Raw genomic sequence first — 26,287 nt, 5'->3', positions numbered from 1 at the left:
TCATAAATTTGCTTCCCATTAAATATCGATATAATCGTATTGATAAAAAAAAGTATTGATAAAAAGTATTGATAAAAAGTATTGGTTAAAAAAAAATATTCATTTTTCAGAAAGTTGAGGTAACAAAGTCAGGTGTGGTGTACACTTGCGTGGATATTTCGATAGCTGTATAAGATAAATAACTGATTTAGTTGTTAAGGAAAGAATAGAGTTTAAACATTACATTCTGAATTTAGTATGTTTTAAATTTAGCTCACCTGGATGATTGTAAAGGAAAAACTTTGTAGTTAAGCGTTAACTTTGAAAACAAATTTTAACGCTATTCATTGTCATCCGTAACGCTGCATCCAAGGGAGATAATAAAAAAAGTCGCAGACTTAAGTTTGGCGACATTTGACAGATATTTGACATTTGACGGGTAGTTGACATTTGACGGATATTTGTCCTCACCTTGTTTGTTGTTAACACAACGTTTCGGCTGATATACCCTCCAACCAAATGAACCGGGCAGTAATTGTATCTGAAAAAGGTGACAGAAAAATAAATTTATAGAACGAAATGTTTGTGTTGGAGGATAGAGAAGAAGCAGACGATACAAGGCAAGGTGGAGAAGCGGGACATTTCAGAATCTATGAGCCTTTAACATTATGCCTGCTTCAGTCTGTAACTTAGTAGATGCTTAGAAGAGACCCAAGACTACGACTGTCGTGAATGATTGAAAGTAGTTGAATAATATTGTTTTCAAGTTTGGCACACAATCTGTGACTGGTTCCAGGTTCAGTCCCACTGCGTGGCACCTTGGGCAAGTGTCTTCTGTTATAGCCTCGGGCCGACCAAAGCCTTGTGAGTGGATTTGGTAGACGGAAACTGAAAGAAGCCCATCGTGTATATATATATATATATATATATATATATATATATTCCTCCTTCGAATGAGAGCATGTATCCCTACCGCATGAAATTCTGTTGATTGTTCATTAAGCCACTTCTTCACTGTAGTTTTCTCTTCGTTATCACTGGAATAATTTAGCGACTTCAAAATATCATCTTTTCGGCCCCATGAAAGCGGGCTTGAGAAGCAAACATTATTCTAGTGACGAGGAAGGGAAAACTGTAGTGAAGAAGTGGCTCAAAGAACAGTCAACAGAATTTAACGGGGCAGGGGTACATGCTCTCATTCGAAGGTGGAACATTGCTATTGAGAGAAATGGTGACTATGTTGAGAAGTAGGGATGTAATCCACAGAGGACCAGCTTCATTTTGATGTATGATACATGTTCCTGTGTTGGTTATTATACCTGTCCTAAACAAAACGGCATTACTTTTTGACTCACCCTCGTATATATATAATTAGAGGATATGTTAACCTCTTGAAGGGAAGGCTGCACCCAAGGAAATATTGGTTCAATACCTAGTATTTAGAGCGAAAGAAAAAAACCCAGTGCCTCAGTTGGTCTCACATCACAAGGTTCAACGGAACCTACTGAAGCAAGCCAACACACTCTTGGCGTTACCACGGGCGATGGCGAGGCTAGGGCATTGAAAAAGTCAAGCACCTTCATGGGAGAACTTTGCAATTAGCAGCTCAGCCCCTCCAAACATCTCAAACGCCACAGGTTGGAAGAAATAGTTCACTGTCAGGTCCCGATACTTCAGGGTTTTGTTCCGTTCAGCTACGGAAGCAGTAACACTCCCATTTACCGCAGCATCGAGGATGTTTCCTAAGAGATTACTAGGTTACAGGACGTGGAACCTTGCGTGTGGTCTCTTTAGTGGCTAAGTAATTCTCCTGCAGTTGCCTCACTGTGAAAATTACATTGGTAATAACTCTACATAGCACAAGACTGAAATCTGATCTTTGCAAACTGTTCATAATCAGTTGTTAAAAATATGAATATTAGCGACAGAGGCAGTATTAATATGGAGAGGTAATATTTATCTTTACTTAACCGTGGATGTTCTGTTGGAACAAACTATACTGCGGTCTCATATTGACTTTCAGCACAAAATGCATTCTTGTTTATATAGTGCTGTGACCACCAGATCATGTGATTTTGACCTAAATATTTATTTCTTTACCGCTCACAGGAGGCTAAACATAGAGGGGACAAACAAGGACTGACAAAGGGATTAAGTCGATTGCATCGACCCCAGTGCCTAAGTGGTGCTTATTTAATCAACCCCGAAAGGAATGAAAGGCAAAGTCGGCCTCGGCGGAATTTTGATCTAAATATTACTTCCTAGCAATATAAACGAATATTGTGCACGGAAAGATATTAGTTTCTCTTTCGGTAACTAGCGCAGTCGAGTTTTGTTGTAGCAGAACATCTCCATTTAAGTAGGGATATATATTAAGCACCTCTATATATTCTGGTCTAAGCACTCGCGTAACTTTTTTAGTGAAATTTTCAGAAAATCTTCGCAAATTTGTGTTCCACACACAGGAGTTCATACGATAATGGAAAAAAAAAATTATTTAAAATATTTTACTTCCTCAAACACTTTAATTATTTCCGTGACTAATCATAGACGGACAATCTATCCTTTAAGGCCTTCATCTTTTTAACTGTACTTACTACTATTCTACAATCAGCTCCAATGGTTGGTCCTTCTGTTCAGCCTACTTAAAAAACTCCACCACCTAATCCATTCACGTCATTCAACAACCTCATTCGATAACATTTTCATGCCTTTTATTTTTGGCATTGGTAAGGAAACTTCCATTATCATTCCGAAAACACTTCTCAAACTCACGATTTTCTTTTGAACACTACTTTGTATCCCAGAATATCTCAAGGCTTTGATCCTCATAAACAAACATGTTGCTTCCTGCTACTTTCCATCACTATTCTTAACACCTACCTTTTCTTCTAGTTACTTAACTCGCATTCAGTTTGATAAAAAATATAGGTAAGTTATTAAAATTTACCAAAATATAATTTTAAGGGCTGGTTTTCAACTTACTAAAATCCATAAATATGTGAGGCTTTGAAATCCTCTAATACCCAATATGCCAGTGTATAAAGGTAAGTTTTTAATGTCAACATTAACCCGTATTTTTATTCTTAAATATAACAAAAAATTGTCATGCGTCAAATCTGGATAGGATACCGGATTATGATGAAATTTGTTTTGTTTCCTGTCACCCACGAAATATACTGTTTTTTTCGCAAAATATAGGTCTATCTAATGCGATAGTACGTTATATGTGAGTAATTACGAAAAGCTTCGTAAATAAAACGAAGAAAAAATACTCAGCTGGCTTTCAATACCAGGAAGTCAATTTAATACTAGAGTGGTTTCCCCTGTACAGTTCGGTTCCATTGAATTCTTTGATCACATGTTATTGACGCAAAGAGATTTTGACGACTTAAAGTTACACTGGATTACTGAGAAGTGAAGTGGGGAGGGTACAATTTGCGGCGGAGGGTACAATTTACGATTTTCTTGGTTTTCTTTTTTACAGGAACACACTATATCGAGGGCGGAGATTCCGGATCTGCATTTCAAAATTGAAATCCCACCTTCACTTCCACTAAATTTCTTAAATTTTCAGTTCAGTTTTAAAGAATTTTTTTAGGCAAAATATGTAGAAAAATACGGAGATTATGATTCTGAAAAAAAAAAAAAAAAAAAAGTTCTGTAAAATAAAAAAAAACAACCCCCATCCCCTCCGCCCTATGAAAAGAAGTGAAATTAAAGTGTTTTCTCTACAAATGTTTCATGACGAACATGTTGCGGTTGAGAGTGTTTTGGAATTAAGAGGTATGTAAAAAATTAGATTTGTTGCACACACACACAACAAAACGACATCAAAAATTTCTTTTTTCTCTTTTGGTAATTCGTATTTCCTTTCGGGTGTTAATCTGAAAATTTACCAACATTTTCTTTAAAAAAGGGAAAATTTAAGAAATTTAGAGGGTGGGGTGAAGAGGGGGGGATTTAAATTTTGAAATGCAGATTTTTTTGCAGATTCGGAATCTCCACCCTCGATATAGTGTGTTCCTGTAAAAAAAAAAAAATCGCAAAGGGGGTGCAGTCCATGATCTTTACCTCCGCCCAATTTGCATGGGTTTGCATGAGAGTGCTCTCTATTCTTAAGAAAGATCACAAACTATGTATTGTTTCATCATATAAAAGGGGGTTAATACGCTTTTGCCTAGAAATCAAGTTTTCAAAATTTAAGTCCCCCACCTCCGTCCACACCGCAATTTCTTAATTTGTAACATTTTTACGAATTTCTCTTGTTATCCATGTAGAAAAATACAGAGATTACGAATTAGTTTCCGTCCACCAAATCCATTCACAAGGATTTGGTCGGCCCGAGGCTACAGTTGAAGACACTTTCCCAAGGTGCCACGCAGTGGGACTGAATCCGGAACCTAACTTCTTACCATACACCCACGCTTTCGCCTATGTGAATAAATGACCGAAATTACGATCAAACAATGTTATATGGTGCAGAGACGTGGGGGCTGAGAGAGACAATTTTCCACCCTGTGGCATTTGAGACATTTGGTGGAGTCGGACTACTAACTGTGAATTTCCTGTTTTCACTCTAACTCGCCTTGCAGAGGCAACTGGTGAGGCTTGTGAGGGCGCTTGGCTGTCCCAGCGCGTCAGCTTCGCCATCACCTGCAGCAACGCTGCTAGCGTGCCTCAATAGCCATTAGAGAGGTTTCCCAGCGCCCCCAACTTTTCAACCCAAGGCGGTGAATTGTTTTTTGGGGGTTTTTTTCCTTACTTTTTTAGTTTTTCAATTGTGTTCTCTAATTTTCTAGTTTAATTTTGTAAAATAGTAAACACTGTGAAGGCGACCAGATGTGTTTGAGATGAGATGTTTGAAGGCTATGGTTGGTGTGACACGGATGGACCGGATGAGGAATGAAGAGGTGCGAAGGCGAGCAGGAATGAGAGAAAACCTAACGGCGGGATTATGATGTAAGCACATGCTAAACACCCCGTAACTTTTAAAAAAAAATTAATTGGAGATTATAAAGAGAAAGGAAAAAAAAACAACCTGGGTGTTAAAGCCACGAATTTAAAAAAAGAAAAAAATTGGATTAAAAATTTTTTGGGTTTTTTTTGCATAGGCGCAGGAGTGGCTGTGTAGTAAGTAGCATGCTTACCAACCACATGGTTCTGGGTTCAGTCCCACTGCGTGGCACCTTGGACAACTGTCTTCTACTGTAGCCTCGGGCTGACCAAAGCCTTGTGAGAGGATTTGGCAGACGGAAACTGAAAGAAGCCCGTCGTATATATGTATGTACATGTGTGTGTGTATATGTTTGTGTGTCTGTTTGTCCCCCAACGTCGCTTGACAACTGATGCTGGTGTGTTTTAAATCCAATTTTTTTCTTTTTTTAAATTCGTGGCTTTAATACCCAGGTTGTTTTTGTTTTTTTTTTTGTTTTTTTCGTTAACGGGTGAGGATCTTTATATTGCCCTCCGAATCTACCATTCCTTTCTCTTTATAATCTCCAATTAATTTTTTTAATACTTTAAAATCAAAATTGCGTAAATATGTGTGCTAGAAACAGTAGTTAAAAATTAAAGAAATAGATTTTTGGGAGATCTCTTATTATGACTGACTTTTATTCCATTATTCTAATTAATATCTTCTGAAACTTATACATATACATGTATAAATGCATACAGAAACATATATAAATATACACACATACAGATACATTTTTTTTTGTGCATATTTGTATCAATTCCATTATGCAGAAGACAGAATCGCAATAATTTTGTAAAGATTCATAAAAATAGAAAAGTTATGAGGAGTTTTATAGCATGTGCTTACATCTTAATTCCGACAAACAACCAAAATGGATAGACAAATGTTGAGGTGGTTTGGCTACTTGGAGAGGATGAATGAGAAGCGGATGGTTAGGAAGGTGATGAAGGAAGAAGTGGAACGGAGCAGAACCAGAGGCAGACCTCGGTTTGTGTGGATGGATGGAGTGAGGAAAGCTTTGGTGGTTAGAGGTGTTGGTGTAAGAGAGGCAAGAGAGTTTATAAATGATAGGAAAGCTTGGAGTATTTGTGGATGGACGAGTCAATTTGATGTTTAAAGGGTTACGGAACTAGCATGATGCGGCGGGGGTAAATCAGCATATGTTGCCGGGCTCCGCTGCATAGATGCCTTGACCCGAGCATAGAACGGGGCTCGTCTCTTTGAGTTGGGAAATGAATGGAATGTCTGGTGTGTGTGTCTTGTGGCTACCCCCGCCTAAAAAAAAATGACGAGTCCGACATTCGCCATGATAGATCGTTAGCCACTAAACCTTTTTCTATTTTCTCTCCCTGTTTATTTCTGTGTTCCTTTCTGTCGAAGAGCATAGGCTCGAAACATAAAAGATTTTCTCACTTCCCGAGCATTAAACTAATACATCTATTTGTTATTTATACACCCGTTTTCGTCTTTTGCTTTGGTAAATTCTCTCTCTCTACACACATATATATATATATACTCTCTGTACTCGTTTCAGTCATTTGACTGCGGCCATGCTGGAGCACCGCCTTTAGTCGAGAAAATCGACCCCCAGGACTTATTCTTTGTAAGCCTTGTACTTATTCTATCGTTCTCTTTTTGCTGAACCGCTAAGTTACGGGGACGTAAACACTCCAGCATCGGTTATCAAGCGATGGGGGGGGGGGGGCAAACACAGACACACAAACATATATATACATATATACGACGGGCTTCTTTCAGTTTTTGTCTACCAAATCCACTCACAAGGCTTTGATCGGCCCGAGGCTATAGTGGAAGACACTTGCCCAAGGTGTCACGCAGTGCAACTGAACCTGGAACCATATGGTTGGTAAGCATAGAAAAAGATTGTACTTTTGCTTAATGTCTCCTGTCTGAAGGATTGCTAAATGTTTAATGCGTAAACGACCGGTATGTTGTATGTAGGCAGAGGATTATTAAAGCAATTTCTATTTCGGCTGAATGGAGGAGATTGTAGTTTTGGACAAAATGTGACATCAGCCAGTTTTTCGGGTTTTTCCAACCGATAAATATTTTTTTGTCCTCGGTGTCCCAGAAGAAAAAAAAATGAAGGTCAGTTTTCTAGCGACGACTGCAAGAACAATTGTCATGGTTGACTTTTTTCTTTCATTTGAACGAAAGGGTTTTCTTTTTTCTTCACAGCTGTGTAATGTTATCATATATTTTGTACATGTACTTCTGTAAATAACTGATTTAAAATACATTTCTTCCCTACACTTAGTCTCTTGGTTCCATTTATTTGAGAAAGTGAAAAATATTTATACTTACAATATAACGCTTGGGGAAACGTTGAGTTTTCTTATTATGAAATAAGAATAATAATCTACAATGGCTTTTGTAGGAATTTTTCATTTTGTCTTGGCGTGTGTGTTTGTGTCTGTCTTGCATTTCAATACAATGAAGTTGGGAAAAACCCATTTTTTCCCCTTTAGAACGTAGTTATCCCACCTTAGCCCATCGTCAAATATTTACAGCAATACCCAACACTAAAATTTACAATTATGAACAGTTTTTTTAGAAAGTGCATATTCCAAACGTTTTTTTATTGGCATAACTACAGGGTTTTACCCCCCAGACTTTGGGAGGTCATAACTTTCAGAAAAATGAATATTTTTTAATGAAATTTTCTATGCATATAGTATTTACTATGTAGAATCTGAATATACAAAAATTTCCGGTGAAAGTGTTTTGGAATGGGGTGGGGGACAATTTTCGGAAATTGCTTTTTTATTTTGTTATTTGACATGAAAATTAAATGGAATAAAAAACAAAACAAGATTTTACTAACACTTAGAACGCTGAACAAAATCGTGCACCCGCTATTCGAGAAGCTGCTGCCCTTTTGATTGGAGTGTCAGTATTTCTCAAGATTCTCCCCAACGCGATTTAGAGACGAGAAATATATCTTGTCTCCGAGAGTGCTATCGCAAAATATTTTATCCAAGATTTACCATACATAGATGAGTATAAGACAATGATTTCTGTCGTTTAAAATGTAGAAATGATTTTAAAAAAAAAGAAAAATCCAAACAGTATCTTGGGTCTTTTCTATAACTCACTCGACTTGTCAGTGACGGGAAACGTTGTTTTAGTTTACCAAGCCATTTACACTTCAGCGTACAGTCTAATCCTTACTCTAACTCTATAAACCCAAACGCTAACTTGACCCTAACCCAACCCTTAATCCTAATTCAGATCAGGTCATTTCAAAGTGTAGACCAGTGGTTCTCAACTGGGGTCCATATAAATTTTGTTGTTAAAACTTACGTGAAATAAATCGGTTACACTTCTACAATACACAAAATATTTTAGCCTTATTTTTACACAATTCCTGATAATATTTAATTACCAAAATACAGTAAAACTTTTATGGATATTGAATGGCTGTGGAGGTCCAGTAGAGTAAAATAGGAACCAATGGGGTCCGTGGCTAAAGAATAGTTGGAAACTCTTGGGTAAACGAAACACACTGCAGTAGACCATATTGCTAAAGTAGAACCCAAAAGCATAAGAGACCAAAAATATCTTGGGTTTTTTGTCACAGCACTTTGTCTTATTTCTATTTCTCATAGGCGCAGGAGTGGCTGTGTGGTAGGTAGCTAGCTTACCAACCACATGGTTCTGGGTTCATCCCCACTGCGTGGAACCTTGGACAAGTGTCTTCTACTGTAGCCTCGGGCCGACCAAAGCCTTGTGAGAGGATTTGGCAGACGGAAACTGAAAGAAGCCCGTCGTATATATGTATGTACATGTGTGTGTGTATATGTTTGTGTGTCTGTTTGTCCCCCAACACCGCTTGACAACTGATGCTGGTGTGTTTTAAATCCAATTTTTTTCTTTTTTTAAATTCGTGGCTTTAATACCCAGGTTGTTTGTTTTTTTTTTGTTTTTTTCGTTAACGGGCGAGGATCTTTATATTGCCCATCGTATATATGTATATATATATATGTATGCGTGTGTATATGTTTGTGTCTGTTTGTCCCCCCCAACATCATTTGACAACTGATGGTAGTGTGTTTACGTCCCCGTAACTTTGCAGTTCGGCATAAAAGACCGATAGAATAAGTCCTAGGCTTCCAAAAAGAATAAGTCCTGGGGTCGATTTGCTCGACTAAAGGTGGTGCTCCAGCATGGCTGCAGTCAAATGACTGAAACAAGTAAAAGAGAATTGGTTTTTGTCTTGTGTGGAAAATGGAAAAAATGGTATGTGAAATTATCAAACATTGGCTTTAAATTTCAGCAAAGTTTGGAGATGGGGTAAGTCGATTACATCGATCCCAGTGCTCGACTGGTACTTATTTCATTGACCTCAAAAGGATGAAAGGCAAAGTCGACCTCAGCAGAATTTGAACCCAGAAGATAAAGATGGATGAAGTGCTGCTAAGCATGCTAACAATTCTACCAGCTCACTGTCTTAGAAATTATCAAATATTACTTATTACAATTGATTGCTAATAACCAGCATAGCTTCTTTCGGTTTCTTATTTCTTTACTGCCCACAAGGGGCTACACACAAAGGGGACAAACAAGGACAGACATACGGATTAAGTCGATTATATCGACCCCAGTGCACAACTGGTACTTATTTAATCAACCTCAAAAGGATGAAAGGCAAAGTTGACCTCAGCGGAATTTGAACTCAGAACGTAGCAGTAGACGAAATACTGTTAAGCATTTTGCCCGGCGTGCTAACGTTTCTGCCAGCTCGCCGCCTTTCAGTTTCTGTCTACAAAAGTGACTGACTTGGGATGAAGTAGAAAACACCTGCTCAAGGTGACATACAGCAGGACTGAACCTAAAACACTGAACCACAGTCATGATTGTACCCATATATATATATATATATATATATATATATACATATATATATATATATAAGTCCTGGGGTCGATTTGCTCGACTAAAGGCGGTGCTCCAGCATGGCCACAGTCAAAAGACTGAAACAAGTAAAAGAGTAAAAGAGTATATATATATATATATATATCTGTGTAGTAATGCCTCACGCTTCGAGGGACTAAATAAGTCAAAAACTACCAAAAAATAAGCAACATCCAAATCTCTTTCATGGATATATAATTATGAACAGAAGTCATTGTACTGTGTTGGCTACATCGTGGTATGTTGATTCTTGTTTATTTTTATGTATCTCGACCATACGTGTACTGATGAACAAAAGATGCAGGTTACTTCACAGTTATTCTGTATTGATTGAGAAACCAGTGGTTTACCGTTAAGTTAAATGTTTTTAAGTGATTAATTTTGAAAGCTGCATTCCCTCGCTTTCGGTAAATATGTTGCTTATTTTTTGGTAGTTTTTGACTTATTTAGTCCCTCGAAGCGTGAGGCATTACTACGCAGTTAATGCCCTTTATATATAAATTATATATATTTATGAAAAAAAATGATGAATTTTTTTCATTATGAGGTTTTTTTCACGCTGACTACTTGATAAATTCTTATAAAGATTTTATCCTATATTATATATATATATTATATATATATATATATATATATATCCATATCCATCTTTTGTCTTTTACTTGTTTCAGGCATTAGACTGTGGCCATGCTGGAGTACTGCCTTGAATTTTAGTCAAATGAATCAATCCCAGTACTTTATTTTTTAAGCTTGACACTTATTCTATCCCTCTTTTTCTGAACCCCTAAGTTACAGGGGTGTAAACACATTAACACCAGTTATCAAGCGGGGGTGGGGCGATAGACACACACGATGGGTTTCTACTAAATCCACTTACAAGTCTTATTTGTATAGGGTACCACACAGTGGGACTGAACCCAGAAGCATGTAATTAGGAAGCTTCTTACCACCCCTGTGCTTATATATATACATACATAACATCTACATATTGACACTCACACATTCATATATATACAAATATATACATAGAGATATGCATACATATATATTCTTTTCTACTCTAGGCACAAGGCCTGAAATTTTGGGGACGTGGGGGGGGGGCGCAGTCAATTAGATTGACCCCAGTATGCAACTGGTACCTAATTTTTCGATCCCTGAAAGGATGAAAAGCAAAGTCGACCTTGGCGGAATTTGAACTCAGAACGTAAAGACAGATGAAATACCACTAAGCATTTTGCCCAGTGTGCTAATGTTTCTACCTGCTTGCCACCTTAAATATGCATACATATATTGAGATATGTATTTCCATGTATGTGTGTGTATTTAAAAACACACACACAGAGGCATACCTATCCATATATATAGATATATATATATATATACATACACAAATACACACGGCCATCATTTGAAGTCCATGTTCCATGCTGGCATGGGTTGGATGGTTGACAGGGATTTGATGGGGCTGAGGACTGCGTTAGACTTCCATGTCTGTATTGGCATAGTTTCTACAGCTGGATGCCCTTCCTTGGGTGCATTTTATAGTGTCACTGGCTGCGTTCCAAAGGGCTTGTTAATGACTCACTGCCTGTCTGTGAGTGTACATAACAGTATGTTTAACTTGATGCGACAATGCCTCCAGATACTTTTTTTATGAAGCAATCTTTTCTGTTTCTCACTGTACTTGTATTTCTCATCTCTCTCCCTTTTATATATATATATATGTGTGTGTGTATTATTTTATGGCAAAGGAGATATAAATATATATATATATATATATATATCTTTTGCTATAAAATAACACACCCATTATACATTTCTGCGATGTTTATTTACTAAATTTCACTTGTAACACATCAGTCAACTTGATGTAAAAAAGTACACCATCATTCTAACATCCACTTTATCCATGCTTGAAAGTGTCACACAGAATTTACTGAGGTCGATTTTCTATTGCCTGGCGCCCTTTCTGTCACCAAGTAAAGTAATATTTCCCCCATGGACAGACATGCTTTTCTGTGTGACACTTTCAAGCATGGATAAAGTGGATGTTAGAATGATGGTGTACTTTTTTACATCAAGTTGACTGATGTGTTACAAGTGAAATTTAGTAAATAAACATCGCAGAAATGTATAATGGGTGTGTTATTTTATAGCAAAAGATATATATATATATATATATATATTTATATCTCCTTTGCCATAAAATAATACACACACACATATATATATATATAAAAGGGAGAGAGATGAGAAATACAAGTACAGTGAGAAACAGAAAAGATTGCTTCATAAAATCTAATTGAAAAGCTTGACACTTATTCTATCCCTCTTTTTCTGAACCCCTAAGTTACAGGGGTGTAAACACATTAACACCAGTTATCAAGCGGGGGTGGGGCGATAGACACACACGATGCTTTTCATGGAAGATTAGAAATAAAGGACATCACTTGCACGATGGTGGCACTTGCCTACAACTACCATGCAATGTCAAGACAAGGAAACTGTTGTACACATACGTGTGTGTGTATATATTACTTGAATCTGTTTTTATACAGAAATGTATAATGCATGTGTGTTACCCTATATACTTGAACCCTAATCTTTTGTATGTATGTGCATATATATATATATATATATATCATCATCGTTTAACGCCCGTCTTGGATTCAGTCTCACTGTATGACACCTTAGGCAAGTGTCTCCTCTTGTAGTCTGGCCAACCAAAGTCTTGTGAGTGGATTTAGTAGATAGAAACTGAAAAAAGCCTGTAGTATATATGTGTATATATATATATATATGTATGGTTCCGGGCTCAGTCCCACTGTGTGGCACCTTGGGCAAGTATCTTCTACTATAGCCCTGGGTCAACCAAAGCCTTGAGTGGATTTGGTAGACAGAAACTGAAAGAATCTTTTCGTATATAAATATGTGTGTGTGTGTGTGTGTGTGTTGGAGTATTTAAAAAATTTTATATATATATTTATATATTTCTCTGTGTGTGTGTGTGTGTGTGTGTGTGTTCCCCATCCCTGCTTGACAACCAGTGTTGGTGTGTTTACGTCCCCATAACTTAGCAGTCCAGCAAAAGAGACAGATCGAATAAGTATCAGGTTTAAAAGATAAAACACACTGGGGTTGATTCATTCAACTAAAATTCAAGGTGGTGCCTCAGCATGGCCACAGTCTAATGACTCAAACAACTAAAAGAATAATAGTACATAGGTGCAGGTATGGCTGTATGGCAAGAAGCTTGCCTTCCAACCACATGGTTCTGGGTTCAGTCCCACTGTGTGGCTTCTTGGGCAAATGCCTTCTGCTATAGCCTCAGGCCAACCAAAGCCTTGTGGTTGGATTTCGTAGAAGGAAACTGAAAGAAGCCCATCGCATATGTGTATGTGTGCCTTTGTTCCTCACCACTGCTTGACAACTGGTTTGGGGTGTGTTTACATCAGGGCTGTGGAGTCGGAGAGTCAGAAACAATTAAGGGGTAGCTGGAGGCGGAGTTGGTAAAACTATACCAACTCTGATTTGGACTCACAATGTCTTTATCCTTTAATATAAACCAGTTATAACATGTAAGGCCTACTCAAAGTACAAATTTATGCGTATGCTTTATGAGATATGTAGACCACAATCAGTCAATTACATAAAGAGGAGTCGGAATCGTAGGTGCCAATAGTACAGGAGTCAGAGTCGGAATCAAAGTTTTTTGTTTCAACTCCACAGCTCTGGTTTATGTCCTTGTAACTTCGCAGTTCAGCAAAAGAAACTGATAGAATATGTACTGGGTTCTAAAAAAAAAAAGTACTGGTGTTGATTCATCCAACTAAAAACTCTTCAAGGCGGTGCCCCAGCATGGCCACAGTCTAATGACTGAAACAAGTAAAAGATAGAAAATATATGTGTATGTACTATTGTTTCCTTGCTTTGGTTTCTTGTGATCGTTGTAAGTGAATGTTATCATGTAAAAGGTGTCTGCTTTAAATCTGTGTAAACTCGTCTAATCAAAGGAAATATTACCTTGCTTGGAAACAGGTGAGGGTTGATGACAGGGAAGGCATCCAGCTGTAGAAAAATCTACAGAAATTAATAGTTAAACAGAAATAATAAATAAACACATGAAATGAAAAAAAAAAAAAGACGCAAAATTGTTTGTTAGTTTTTTTTTTTTGCTGAAGATTTATTTTATTTTATTAAGAGTTTCTTTAACTTATTTATAACATTTTTTTTTCCAGATATGAATATGAAGGAGGGAGAAAATTAACATGGGAATGAACACCCTTCTGATATCTTTATATATATGTGTGTGTGTGTGTTTGTGTGTATGTGTGCGTATGTGTGTATATAAACGCAGCAACATACACTTGCAGTGTAAACAGGCAGGGCCATACTGGGTGTAGCAATATTTGTTGTATTTTGGCCAGTTCGATGGGAGCCAGCTCATTGGATGACAGAGAATCTGGGAGAAGAGAAAAGAGACAGAGAGAGAGAGAAGAGAAGATAGAAAGAATGACAAGTGGAAGAGGAAGAAGTGAATGGAGACATAGCTAAGTTATTTCTGATTTAATTCAGTTGTTTGATTAATCACAGATTCCTTTAATTAAAACATGTTGGTGCGTGTGATATTGTAAGAGTGGTAGTGAGAAAGAGAGAGAACATATGTCTTTTGTGTTTGGAGATACATGAATATGTTCATACACTCACGCAACCGTACTCAGATATATATTGAAAAGCTTCAGACACACACATGTACGTCTCATGTACCCATTCTAATATCCCCACATGCACATAAACTGTAGACATTCAATGTATTTTCACGTATGATACACACACGTATTCATACATACAATAAATACAGATATTCAGATGTACTTCCTATAAACTCATTCATACATCACTCATAAATGGTGAAAAAAAAAAAAAAATTATCACCTATTTAAAGTAACTGTAGAGTTACAGCTATCTGATGTCAAACACCACCAAAGAGAAAAACTATCCCTTGCCTTAAGAAAAGTTCTTAGATTTCAGTCTAGAGAATTTTAATGTTACAAGTCAAGAATATAACATTTAATAAAAAAAAAGACACTTAGCTATGCTGATTTATTTGGATCTAAACTAGAAAAGCTAAATGTTAAGAACAACATCAGTGAGTAGAACGTTATTCCTATAGTCTACTTCACTAGCTCCACAAATCAACAAAACTCATTACATCTGCTGCAGAAATGAAATGCAGGATTTTAATTGGCAGCACAAATGGCTGGCATTTTCTGTAAAGCATTTAGTTTGATACCCTATTGCCTTAGCCACCTTCATTGCTCTGCTCTCTAAACTGGTCAGTAATAGCAATAAGAACTATAATTAATGCCTACATGTATATGTGTACACATACACACATGTACAATGCATGTGTATATGTGCCTGTACAGATATAATGCCTTCTTCTATTTTCTTATAGTTACAAGTTAAAAATAGTTGAAATATGTAAAATGTGAAGTAATTACACTTACGTTTGTAGTTATGCTATAGTCTGGATTCTGAGGAACTAAGAAACTTCTTTGAATTTGTAGCTATGTTCTAATGAAACAAACAAAAAAAAAAACTCAAAAGATATCACCTCATTTTAAATGCTCCAGAATAAAACAGATCTATGTTATTATCTCTGATAAAATGAGGATGATCATGCACTTTATAAACCTTCTCAGAATTTCACAATGACATTTCTCAATAACAAATCAAAATTCCAGAATATAAGCATGCATGCATACACACATACGTATCGAAGGAATGAGTAAACAAAAGAAATATCAAGACAGGCCAATGGAAATTTATATAAATGACAGATGAAGAAATATATCTTTGTAGTAGAGTATCAATGATAAGAACTATATTAAAATAAAATAATAAATGCCTGTAAAGCCACCTCAGGTATAATTAGGTTCTGTGTAGAGAATGAGAGAGAAATCTCCTGAATAGGAATGCTAGACTATTGCAAATGAGATATGATATTCCTCAAAGATGTGACAATTCCAACAGTTAGATGAATGTGGAATGCTAATGGTGGGACGATTTGAACTCAAAATTCATAATCTGGTGACTGAAAATCAGACTGATTTCATGTCTGAAAATAAACTGCATTGCTATACTTGGACTAAATACTTCAACAAACGAATTATATTGCATTAGTTAAGAGATACTGTTGCAGTCAAACACTGACTGCTAATAAGGAGTCAACACTAGGTTGAAATTAGTATAAATTAGTTGAAACAAAATGGACAAAAGCTAAATATTTTAGAAGATAAAGAACAGCTTCAGTTGTTACTTGTAGAACAATAAATACTAAAGCTGGATAACGTTTGTGCATCAAAGAGAAACTTTGTAATCACTTTGAAACCAAATTAGATATGTTCAAGAAAATAGTATAGATATCTGATGACTAAAGATAAAAGAGATGAAAGGGGTATATTTGCAGACAATGATCAGTATTAAGGCAAAGAGTTATATTAGAGTGAGCTAAAGGCACATTACACAGCAAGAAGCTTCTGAGGGAATTCAGGAGTGTTTTTTAACAGAAAAAAAAAAAATTGAAACAAAATAAAATAAGTAAAAGATATGGCATTAAGAAGAGAAATGAACAAAAGCAAAACAAAACTAAAATTAACATATCATGGCCAGACTACTGCTACACATATGTACTCCATCTGATCAAATACCAGATGATAAAGTGTATGGTACAATTTTTCAAACAGACTTGAATGTGGTGTCTCCCCTTGTGCAGTGAAGATAACACATTAGCTTGGAAATATAAGAGATGCCCCCAAACAGTTGGTCAAGAACTATGCTTGTTGAGCTGTGCACAGCTGACTGGAACTAATTAACTAAACCAAGAACAACAACTGACAACTACTACCAATACACCCAGGTAAACAAAGTGACTTACGAAGGTTTTGTGTTTGCGTGCGTGTGTGTCTATACACTTGTACGTATATATGTATACATATATACTCATATACACATCCACAGATTAGATAGATAGATAAATAGAGAGAGAAAGAGAATTTTGTAGTGTTGATTAGAACATTGAGTTCTTCAGCTGCAGACTGTCAAAGTATGAAGTACTGAGTTACTGAGATACACAATCAAGCTGGCAATTGGAGATTTCAATAACAAGCTGATGAAAATAGAAGTGGATCAGAATCAAATACTGGCCCACATGAATGTATTGACAAGAACAATGATAATGTAGAGAGGCTGCTTTCCAAACACTGATGGTCCAGAACCTCTTATAGTCTGCACTAATTTACGAGCAGAAACTTCAAATTCCTGTGGCTGACAGAGAAGTACCTTGCACAGTATAGTATGAATAAACTTGCATCATTTATACTAATGTAGAGGTACCTGTATTTCATTTAATTATTTAGGTCATCTGCTAAGATGACTCTGACATCTCCAGATAACAATATCAGAAATGAAATCTATTAGCTTGGCAAAACACAAAGAGGCACACTTCCCTGCAGGATGTTTGTGCATATGGAGCTGATGTTGAATCAGATCATAACTTGGTCATTAGTAAAGTCCTGAAGCTAAAGAGAAACAAATGGGTTAAGCCACCAAGAACATATGTGAGAACTTAAAAAGGACAAGGAGTCAGCTAAAGCAGAGAAATTTCAAGTGAAGATAAGAAATTCCAAGTGTTACAAGATGAAGTCACTGTTGATAAACAATGGAAGTTGTTTACCCAGATTGTTAATGCTAGTGCACAAGAATTTATTGGTTAGCACAAAGAGAAGTATCAAGAGAGAACAGAGTCATGAAATCTGATGAGAAGAAAGATGCCAAAGTCAAGAGAGACTGAACCAGAATCTTAAGAAAGGGTGAAATATAGCTGTAGCAAAAGATCAGAGATGGTTGGAAGGCAAAATTCACTGAAGCACAGAGCAGCAGACATGCATGATTTAAGAACACTGTATAAGGGAGTCAAAAAGCTTAACTGGCAGAAGTAGGAGCAGTGTGTCAATACAGTACAGAGGGCTGCATACTACTGATCAGTGCAGACTAAACCCCAAAATGGATTGAATGCTTAAAAGACATCTCAATTGGCCAGCACCACTCAGTCTTTTGGACTCTGAACAATGATCAAACACCAAATGAATAACAAGGCAGCTAGAGCAGATCATCCTGACAATATCCATACTTTCTATATGCTGAAACATGGCCGGGATATTACTGCACAGTTAACTCGTCAATCTTTTCAGTCTGATCTAATATGACCTGCATTACAAGTACCAAGTGATAGGAGAACTCTCCCCAACAAAGAAACAATGTTTCAATGATTGCACTAGTTAAAGACAAGCATCATAATGTTGTTTATCCTAAGTGTTTTGTACTGTGATTCTGAAAAGACTAAAAATTAAAATTAGACCAGTCTCCATCAACAGCAGGTTTAGCTCTCATAGCACCAAATTGTGTATAGAACAAATATTCACCTTGTATGTTATTACTGAATAGTACAATGTATTCTGAACAACATCAATTACATTTGAGTACAAGAAGGCCTTTGACAGTGTTCACCACAAGTCACTGTGATAAAGATTATACATCTTTATGATATACCAGAGAACTTCTGAACATCTTCAAATCAATAATATTCCTGCTGGATCAGTACACACATTGGGAATACAGAATTGTTTAATATTGTGACGGTTGTTCATCAAGGATGTACTGTTTGATATTATAACAGTTGTTTACTAGGGCTGTATTGTTTGCTGTTTCCCTCTTTCTTTCTTGTGTTGTTGACTTCATAGGGAAGATGAGTGTGTGCAATTCAGAGAGTACCATAACAATGGAGAGGAAAGAGACCAGGGGAGATTTGGATTTTGCTGATGATGTTGTACTGCTAAACCTTCAAGTAAAAACTCCGCAGAAAATAACATCTGCCTTAAATGCAAATGCAGATGGATTTCGTATCGGCTGAGACAAAACCACCATTATATCTATCAGTTTAATCACCATATCCTCTCATCAAGACTGGAACTAGGTACCTAGAGAGGGTGTGACAATATTCCCAGATCTTGGAAGAGGTTTACAAAAGCTGCAGTAATCTTTTGAGTTGATGGATCCCGTAAGGTCCAAAACCTCTGTCAGCACAGAAGTGGAATTATGCCTTGACATGTTCATTGTAGTACCAACAGCTATTTTTGCCAACGTCACATGGAACAGTTAGTTAGCATACACAACAATCTGTGGTCAATATTGAAAATTTCCAGGAGAAATAAGATACAGAAATAGTTGGGATGGAAAATTTACAAGGTATTGTGAAAAAGGCGGTGTAGGTAATTTAGTGGACATGTCCTTGGTTTGAAAGAGGAAAGGCTATCTCATGAAGAAATATGGGTATCAGAAAGGAGGAGGTAAAAAAAGAAAGAAAGAAAGAAAAAGGAAAATCAGGCCACACTGAGAGAACTGTTGTAGAGGATCTGCAGCACATGAGGATTAGGATAGAAGAATAAAGAAAGAGGAGTATGTGACTTACAGAAATAGAAGAAACTCATGCTTGAAGTTCCAATAGAGATGGGCGGACTTCACACTGATGTGTGTGTGCATGTATGCATATATATATATATATATAGATATATATATGCACACACAAACTCACAAACATATACATAAATACATGTATGATGATGACACAAGTGTGTATGTACATGCATATATATATATAAATACATATGTATATAAAAATATAATGTACATACACCCATGCCATACACATATATATATATATATAATTTCCCTGTAATGCCCTTTAAAACATAAGAACTCTTTAACTTTTTTTTTTTCTCTCTCCAGCTAAAATATTTGGTTTTTCTCCAACGATCTCAGATTACTCTAATGGAATGGAAATAAGTGTTAGTTTAGCTTTAAAAAAACCTCATTCTAAAGAATATATCTCATATTTTTTTTTTACAGTCATCAAATAATTTCTTCACTCTATCTGATGATGAGGATGATGATGATAACGACGACGTTGATGATGACAAATGGGTAGAGGGGAGGGGAGAGGGAGATCATTAAACAGACTTATGTACACACTGTATCCCCCCAAATTAAGGGTCTCATGTACACATACACACACAGAGAGCCAAATCTACATTAATCATACTTAGGCGTGTAGCCTTCCAATTTTTTATTGTTTCTAGTAAAATGGCTTCAAACATACGTCTTACACACATACACAAACATATATTTTCATATATGTCTGTACATAAAACATGGAATGATGATGGTGGTGGTGGGGGGGGAGGGGGGAATATAAAGGAAGGAAAGAGAGATGTAAATAAATAAAGATATTGTGTGGGAAAAATTTAGTTTTTTTTTTGGTTTGATCAATCTGTCCTGTTGTTTATATATTTAAAAAAAAACATAAAAAAAATACACATATATTATTATAAATAAAAACCTTTCCTTCTCTCTGTCAAGAGATGAAATTATTGTGGGAAAAAAAAAAAAAAGTTATCAACAGACCCCAGTATTATGTAAGTAGTGTTAGTAACCTGTGCACACAGAGGAGCCTAGTCATCATGTATTAATTAATGATGGCATGTGTTCTGTGATTGCAGGAGTAATTAAACATTATAATACAGATTGGCAGGTTTCTGGATAGGCCAGTAGCAAGGCTGCTACTTGCTTGCTCCTTCAAGAGTTTCTAGTTTCTAAGCAGTCACCCAAAGTGAGTCTGTAGTTGGCTATGGCAGTGATGCCGTGATAATGTACAAATGCCGCCGCGACAACGAACACATGGAAAATCTGGTGACTTTGAAACTGAAAATAAAAGAGGAAAAAAATTAATGTTAAAGATTTTATTAACAAAACAAACTGTGGTATTTTTTCCCTATTTTTTCACATGACTTTTTTCTTCCTTTTTTTCTTCTTGCAGCTGCATCAATACAATAAGTGATGGCAATTTCTTCATGACTGAAGATCATAAGAAAGGGCAGCATGCCTTCAAGTGGCTCTGTAAACCAATCCTTGATGTTGCAGGGCTTTTCTTCCTGCCTGCACTTTTAAAGCGAAAGTCAGTCCACTCAGTCTAATCTCACTCTTTAGACTCAGAGGTCTGACCACAGGTGGAGCAGTGGGCTAAGATGGCTGTGGTGACCAAAAAGCTGTAAGTTTTATATTGGAGTGACCATCACCTAGCTGAATTGCCTTACAGAGATGGAGAGCTCCACCTACCATGGAGTTGTCAGAAAAGTCTCAAAGAGGACATTGGGCCACTTGAGGTCCTCCACTCCTTGATCTGCCATACAGCCTTAGCCTTTTCTTTCCCCAAAGGCACTCACAAAGCAGTGCAGGTTTGTGCTTGGAATTCCTTCCACAATATGCTGATTAACTCATACCTGGGGCCCTGATAAGATGTAGTACTCCAGGTCAGAGTAGAGCTGGAAACAATAATGGCTAAGAGATGGTTCAACTAGTGGTTAAGAGATGGTTCGACTAAAACCCTTTAAGGCAGTGCCCCAGCATGGCTACAGTCAAATGACTATAAAAAAAGTAAAAGATAAAAAGAAGACTTCTTCTGTATGTTCATTGGATTTTAGTGAGGTGAGAGTTCAGGTTTGTTGTGTTCTGAAAATTCTGAAGATTAAGGGCTACAGGAGATTTGCGTCTTAATAGGGGTCACTAATTCAGTTTATGTGACTATCCTCACCTATGGTCATGAATGTTGGGTAGTGACTGAAAGAGTATGATTGTAAGTACAAGCAGCCAAAATGGGGTTCCTCCAAAAAGGTCTCTGGAGTAACGTTACTCAACAGAGAGCATAGTTTGGAGATCAGGGAGCCTCTCTGGGCCAAGATGTTATTTCTCCGCATCGATGGGTCACAACTCTTGTGCTACAGACATGTTATTAGAATGTCGCAGGAAAGGATCACAAAATAGATTCTTCAAGCTAAGCTAACCGGCAAAAGACCAAGGATAAGATGGTTGCATAATATCCAGTCTCAGTTGGCCAAGCTTGGAAAACTAGTCAGAAAGTGCAATAATGGTTGCTTCAGACAGGACTCTGTGGAGGAGGAACTGGAGGTCCCTACCCCCATGATACTTCCACGAATAAAGGGCAGAGAAGACGGGAAGATGAATAGGGTCACCAAAACCTGTGACATCAAGGATGAGAAACCAGACAAAACTGCAGGTATCCAAATAATTTAGCAGACGCTAAATGACATACTATACGTTCTTCCGGGTGTTCAATAAATCAGTTGAGCAGAAGGAAAGGCATAGTCAATATACATGCAGGTGTAGCTGTGTGGTAAGGAGCTTGCTTCCCAACCACATGGTTCTGGGTTGTCTTCTACTATAGCTTCAAGTCGACCAAAGCCTTGTGAGTGGGTTTGGTAGGTGGAAACTGAAAGAAGCCCATTGTGTATGGATATGTGTGTGTGTCTTTGTGTCAGTGTTTGTCCCCCACTACTGTTTGACAATTAGTGTTGGTGTGTTTACATCCCCATAACTTAGCAGCATGGCAAAAGAGACTGATAGAATAAGTACCAGGCTTAAAGAAAAAGTAAAAAAGAAAGCACTGGGGTCAAATTTATTTGACTAAAAATTCTTCAAGGCACAGCTGCTGTTTAATGACTGAAACAAGTAAAAGATAAAAGAAAAAAAAATAACTGATTCTTCCTCCCTCAATTCCACGCAGCTAAGCTAGAAATCATTATTATATCAGTTACATAAAAATAAACACTAGCAAAATATTCTGGTATCAATATAATAATCAGTTGAAATCCAGCTTAACCCTTTAGTATTCAGATGCCTTTGCCAAATGTATTGCTTATTTATCCACAATGGTTTTAATTAATCAGGCATCATTTTATAGCTTCAAGATATCAATAGCATGTTTGTATATTTTTGGAATGACATTGTAGGGTAGGTTTGAGAGGTTGGATCTGGTCTGTTTCAACATAAAACAGGTAGAATATTTGGGCCTGATATGTCCAGATTAAATGCTAAAGGGTTACGAAGAAATTAGAAACAGCATTTGAGAATGTCTCCTGGCTACTTACCCAAATATCAAATTTTCCTGGAAACAGTCTTTCTGGAATACGAACTGCATAGATGATAGCTCCGGATATGTAGAGAAGTGCCATAAGGGCTAGCCAGCCAAGAGATGCACAATTAATGGCATGATAGAACCCATCAGTGATAACATAATGCATGGCAGGGATAATACCACTTAAACCCAAACCTATAAAAACACCTAGAAAGAAAGAAAATGCAGAGAAAGGAGTGAAAAAAACAAAAACAATACTAAAAGAAGCAGAAATAAATTTATTTCTCAAACGCGTGATCAGGATAAATTATCCATATATTGCAGAAAAATACTTTACTGGCCCGTATTTTTCTGCAATATATGGATAATTTATCCTGATCACACTATTTTATAGCATTATCACGCGTTTGAGAAATAAATTTATTTCTGCATCTTACAATACATCTCAACGCTTCTAAGAAAGAAAAAAAAAACTTTGTTTACTTTCATCGTAAAATTTTAAAATACTAAAAGAATTTTTTTAAATACTTCAGTAAGTCTTTAGATTTATAAACAAAAGCATATAGAGGTTACAATATGGAGAACATAAGGCAGTACCGTAAATCCTTGAGTATAATCCGCACTTTTTTCCCCAAAATTTAAAGGTCAAAATTTCTAGTGCCAACTATATACGAGGTTAAAAATGAAAAACATTTTCTAAGCAAAATTTTCAAAGTGATAAATATGTAAAAGCAATTTACTTAATATTTATTTTTCACTGACTTTATTACTATTATTTCTTTATTTTCTGCAAAGTGCACAAAAAAGCTACATGTTTGCATTATGTTATATATACAATAATAATAAAGGACGTTACCGTATATACGTTTACAAACCAAGGACGTTATATAGACCTCCTTGACTCAAGTTGAAGAAGGGGTGTGTATTATACACAAGGTTTAGGTTTTTCAGAGGTACAGCCCCCTAAAAATTCCCTGCATATCATACTCAAGGATTTACGGTATTTCAAGAGAGACAAGGCAACGTTACATGGGAGATAATGTGAACAAATGTTTTCAGCACTGTATACAATAATTTCATTATCTAGTGTTAGCAGTTAGCAAGGGACAATGATTCTGCAGTGAATTTGCATAAGAGTGTTATCACTAAAGCAAGCTCTATTGAATATTATTGAATTCTCAGAAAATATATATTGGCTTCAAATTTTAGCACAAGGCCAATAATTTCGAGGGATGGGGCAAGTCGATTACCTTGACCACAAGTGCTCAACTGGTACTTATTTTATTGACCTCGAAAGGATAAAAAAAGCAAAGTCGACCCTGGTGAGATTTGAATTTAGAACATGAAGACGGACAAAATGCCTAGTCCAGCGTAATAACGATTTTGCCAGCCTGCCACCTTTCTAAAAAAAAAAAAAAATATATATATATTTGTTTTGTGTGTGTGTGTGTGTGTGTGTGTGTGTGTGTGTGTGTGTGTGTGTGAGAACTTTGCCTCTCACCCATGTGGTCTTGAGTTCACTCCCACTGCGTGGCATCTTTGGCAAGTATCTTTTACTACAGCCCCAGGCCAACCAAAGCCTTGTGAATGGATTTGATAGATGGAAATTGAAAGAAGCCTACTATATATATATATATATATATATATATATATATATATACTTGCACATGTATGTGTGCACCATTCTCTTGATATCATGTGATAATTATAAACACAGATGGACTTCCAGTGATACTCTGTGTGTGTGTGTGTGTGTGTGTGTGTGTGTGTGTGTGTGTGTGTCTCAATATAGTCCTGTCCTGTGCAGTACTGTGTTACACAGGAAGTTATGAGTCAGAGATTACAAGCAGCAGTTAAAAGACATCAACAGAGAAGCAGGTCTGTTGATACGTTACAGGCAGCTGATACAGGGTTTTACTTCAACTTGCTGTGAGCTGAGGAAAAGACTGTGTCCATGGTTTTCATAAATGCCACCAACACTGATGCCACTAAAGTTCTGCTTTCATGAAGGAAAAGTTGAATGGATCAGTTGTAGCATGTTATGAAGATCCTTGGGAGCTAGACACAACAGGGATGATGAGAGGAAGAGAAACGAATTGATCAGGAGTGCTTGAGTGAATGTGGTACAAGGCCAGACAGCTCTGAAGATTATAGGCCATTATAGTTGCAGTATAAATAACAGAGAGAGAAGAAAGCATGCCTGTGAAGTAGAGGATAGAGCATGACTAAGTATTTTATACTGAGTGGCCTTTCTCTGGATATAGTCCAGCAGGTCGGTGTCTGCAGCAGCAGCAGCAGTAGCACTCTCCTGAGCTTTGTAGATTGTCACAAATTTATTAGAGGCTGGAAAGCTAGTGTTTGGGATAAAATCCTAGGTATGATAAGGATGTGCTTTTGCCAAGAGAGATCCCCAATAATGAAGCATCTGTGTGGTTTTTTAATAGCATGTGGCTCGTTTATGTAGAATGTGGTAGGACGATATTTTGTTGAGAGCATGTTGCATGGTTCCACTAGAGAATAATTTCGAGGATTGGTACGTGGTGTCTAGGTTGTGTGCGGATGATGTGTAGTTGGGGAAGGTTAGGGAAGAATAAAGAGTAGCATCTGCGTAAGAGATAAACCAGTGCTAAAATGAGAAGCTATAACAGTGTTGCAAAAGAGACAGAGTAATGCTATTAGGGAAACAAGGCAGTATTACAGTGCAGACAACATAACATTACAATGTAGATGGAACAAAGTTATAAAAGGAGACAGGTTAGTACAAACAAATGGTTCTACTAAAGTAGGCTTTGTTAGATATGGCAAGTAGGTAATTGAGGCATAAGAGAGGGTAGGGAAGAGACAAGTCCTGAAGAACACCAGAGTGTGGAACAGAAAGAGTTTTGTCAACACACTGTGATAGTGCGATCTGACAGGAAGCTACCAATTTAAGAGATGAAAGGTAAAGAGAGTCCATAGGCAGACAGTTTCATAAGAAATTTGTATGCAAGATTTAGATGAATGCTTTACTTTCTCAATGAGGGCAACAGCATAGCTTTCATCAAAAGGTGATAGTTATTAAAGAGAGTCAGAGAAAGATGTCTGAGAATATCATTGTTAATGGCTGTCTTCATTACCTTTGAGATGTTCCAAGGACAAATAGTGAAAATGAGTGAAATAGGATGATAATTGGCAGGACCAGAGGCGGTGTTTTTCTTGGGTATGAGACACATTGCAGTACATTTCCAAAGATCAGAGCCTGTCCCTGTAGAGAATTAAAGATTGAAGAGATCGGTGAGTATGGAAAGGACAATTATCCAGACCAGTGGTCTTGTTAGTTTCAAGAGACTGAAGGTACTTTT

The 26,287-nt window shown here is 36.9% G+C and overlaps 2 protein-coding genes across 9 annotated transcripts in view; both read right to left on the bottom strand.

Annotated features, from left to right (window-relative positions):
- Nucleotides 1-14,051, bottom strand: part of LOC106868740 (uncharacterized) — an 86,377-nt gene extending 72,326 nt beyond the window's left edge. Inside the window, exons 1-2 of one of the 3 annotated variants that reach the window (XM_089338360.1) lie at nucleotides 13,919-14,051; nucleotides 258-520 (exon numbers count right to left, since the gene is read on the bottom strand). Coding sequence is in view for 2 of the 3 variants with exons in the window: in XM_089338359.1 (XP_089194485.1) it covers nucleotides 451-520; nucleotides 7,286-7,435 (220 nt within the window). In the remaining variant the exon portion in view is untranslated. Of the gene's footprint in view, nucleotides 1-257; nucleotides 521-7,285; nucleotides 7,661-13,918 lie in introns of those variants that run through there. The other 2 variants (XM_089338359.1, XM_089338358.1) reach the window with 2 other exon arrangements.
- LOC106868739 (adiponectin receptor protein 1) overlaps nucleotides 14,047-26,287 on the bottom strand; it is a 240,129-nt gene continuing 227,888 nt past the window's right edge. For 4 of the 6 annotated variants that reach the window (XM_089338362.1, XM_089338364.1, XM_089338365.1 and 1 more), the window contains 2 exons: nucleotides 22,960-23,153; nucleotides 14,047-20,716 (listed from right to left, as the gene is read on the bottom strand). In XM_089338362.1, coding sequence (XP_089194488.1) covers nucleotides 20,591-20,716; nucleotides 22,960-23,153 — 320 coding nt within the window. In that variant the 3' untranslated portion in view covers nucleotides 14,047-20,590. Of the gene's footprint in view, nucleotides 20,717-22,959; nucleotides 23,154-26,062; nucleotides 26,191-26,287 lie in introns of all 6 variants that reach the window. The other 2 variants (XR_016237655.1, XR_016237656.1) reach the window with 1 other exon arrangement.

The sequence above is a fragment of the Octopus bimaculoides genome, chromosome 20 (genome assembly GCF_046866305.1).
Source record: "Octopus bimaculoides isolate indiv1 chromosome 20, ASM4686630v1, whole genome shotgun sequence".
Lineage (NCBI taxonomy): Eukaryota > Metazoa > Mollusca > Cephalopoda > Octopoda > Octopodidae > Octopus > Octopus bimaculoides.
Note: the sequence above shows the minus strand (reverse complement) of the source record. Positions and strands in the feature narration are given on the sequence as shown.